This window comes from Papilio polytes, unplaced genomic scaffold (genome assembly GCF_000836215.1).
Source record: "Papilio polytes unplaced genomic scaffold, Ppol_1.0 DF822259.1, whole genome shotgun sequence".
NCBI lineage: Eukaryota > Metazoa > Arthropoda > Insecta > Lepidoptera > Papilionidae > Papilio > Papilio polytes.
Genome location: NW_013526945.1, coordinates 1 through 2,064, shown reverse-complemented (window position 1 = coordinate 2,064; position 2,064 = coordinate 1). Strand labels below are relative to the sequence as shown.

Here is a 2,064-nt window from a genome sequence, read left to right as displayed (position 1 = left end):
CCACCTTAGGTCTAGGATCTATAGGTGCATCACTGGAAGAAAACACATTAAAACACACATACGCGAAAAAAAGCATAAGCTTGGCATAATACATAAGCACTATTGTTGAGTTTCTTCTGCACAAACATTGATGACAAAAGGATACGTCCCTTTGTTTTCTGAATCTCGGATAAACCCGTAAGAATATGAATAACACTTATGATACATTTAGCTATTATCAGCGTTATAGTTAATTCTTAGCTTGACATGTTTACATTCAGTATTATTGAAGATCAGCTTTTGTAAACATGATAATATACACATCGTCACACTTTTAAATGTAAACCGTAAAGCATACAAAATTAATATCAATATTCCGTATCATAAATCACTACAATTGGAACATACACTCAGTTTATCGTTTTCCTCTGTGCCGTTTAGTCGTGGTAATTGTTGTTAGAATTAGTTAAAATGAGGAGCATTTATCTTCTCAGTTTTATCTTATTAATATGCCTATCTACGTGTTATGGTCGAGATCTCCTCCTAGGCACCACGTATAATGCACATCTAGTATGGCAGCAAAAGGCAGAATATATGGGTTTCCCTTTTAAGAAAAGAGTGAAAGAAGTATTCTACTCTGACCCAGGCATGCAAGTTATAAAGGTAAATTTTATAACATATTTTACTTTCAGATTTATGAAGCATTTCGGGGAATAGCTTGACAACTTGACCGTAACCATTCGCAAATGATAAAATAGGGTCAAATGTGACGCTATTGTAGATAATTTGTTTTACTTATTACTCTTTTTAGTTTGTATGTACTAGTGTAGTGTGAAATATATTAATTTGAAAATAATAAAGGTATTCTTGGATTTTAAAAACCCCTGTTTCATCATATTCCATGTTTCAGGGGGTCGTGGCAAGAGACTTGGACCACACAGAGGGCACGGCCACTGTGACAGCGGGGGGCGTTGGCTCCTCTTTCGTCAATTTCAGACTAAAGAGCGAGCGCGGCAGCGGTTTGAATTATCAAATTGAAATATACGTGTGATAGATAATATAATAAAAAGTTTAAACAATGATTTGTATAACATTAAGTTATTTAATTGACTTGCAACATTTTGATAATTTTTTAAATTTAGATTTATCTTCGTCATAAATAAATGTTCAAAACTATATTACATCATCGCCTTTTTTATACTAAAATTGTTACATCAAATGTAATACATAAATTTTCAGCTACAATAAGAAGAACCCTGGCAATACCACCTACCAATTAATTTTGTTTTAAGCACTTTGATCTACAAAAACTAAAATCTCAGTTTTTCCAATTCCTAGTTACATATGCACCATGTATGACAAATAGAATACACGCCATTGCTTATACATATTTGCATTGTTATTAGATTAGGTTTGTTAGAGAACTGATAACGAAAACAATTGACTTTAGGTAAAGAACTAAAGGGTTTTACCAAACGTAGATATTTACTGAGGCAAACCACAGATGTAAAATAATTTACTAGAGAATATTAAATTTGTCCCGTTATTTCAAAAGTATAGATGAATTATAAAAGAATGTTTTAAACTATCAAAATCCACGTCATAAACATCCTATATTTTTAGTTAAATATTGTTCTACAGTGAAAAGTTGAATCAATTTGTAAATAATGCCATTTCATTTTTTGCTTACGATAGCGTAGCAAAATGTTCATATTGTGTTTATGCTTATCAAATTAATTTACAATGTATTGTTATAGAACATTCATACAAATGTACTTTTAAACGAAATAATAGAAACAGAATGGATATACGACTAACTAACTATGGATACTTGTAGGATTCCTAAACCACACCAGGTTCCTCCTACAAAATGTCCTAGTCCCATTTATTTCAATAATAAAAAAACATTTTGAAAAAAAAAATCTTTATTTATAGTTAACAATAAATACCTAAAGTGTAATAATTGAACACGATTCGTTTTTAACAACAAAGTTAATAGTTCCATTAGTTTGTATTTTATTTTTTTGGGGTCAATAAATATTTGAAACCGAATGTGGACCGGGTATTAGTCTATGGCAGATGTAG

At 31.0% G+C, this 2,064-nt stretch overlaps 1 protein-coding gene across 1 annotated transcript; it reads left to right on the top strand.

Moving 5' to 3' along the window:
- Window positions 1–263: 263 nt before the first annotated feature.
- Window positions 264–1,072, top strand: LOC106106359. Its single transcript, XM_013286940.1, has 2 exons — window positions 264–642; window positions 890–1,072. Exons 1-2 carry the CDS (start codon window positions 451–453, stop codon window positions 1,028–1,030), a joined length of 333 nt encoding a protein of 110 aa, XP_013142394.1. The 5' UTR covers window positions 264–450; the 3' UTR covers window positions 1,031–1,072.
- The last annotated feature ends 992 nt before the right edge of the window (window positions 1,073–2,064 follow it).

What these genes read in the sequence shown, in the direction of transcription:
- LOC106106359 (XM_013286940.1), top strand. Translation starts at nt 451, where the DNA reads ATGAGGAGCATTTATCTTCTCAGTTTTATCTTATTAATATGCCTATCT. An exon ending in CAGGCATGCAAGTTATAAAG is followed by an intron (nt 643 to 889) that starts GTAAATTTTATA and finishes TCCATGTTTCAG; the next exon opens with GGGGTCGTGGCAAGAGACTT.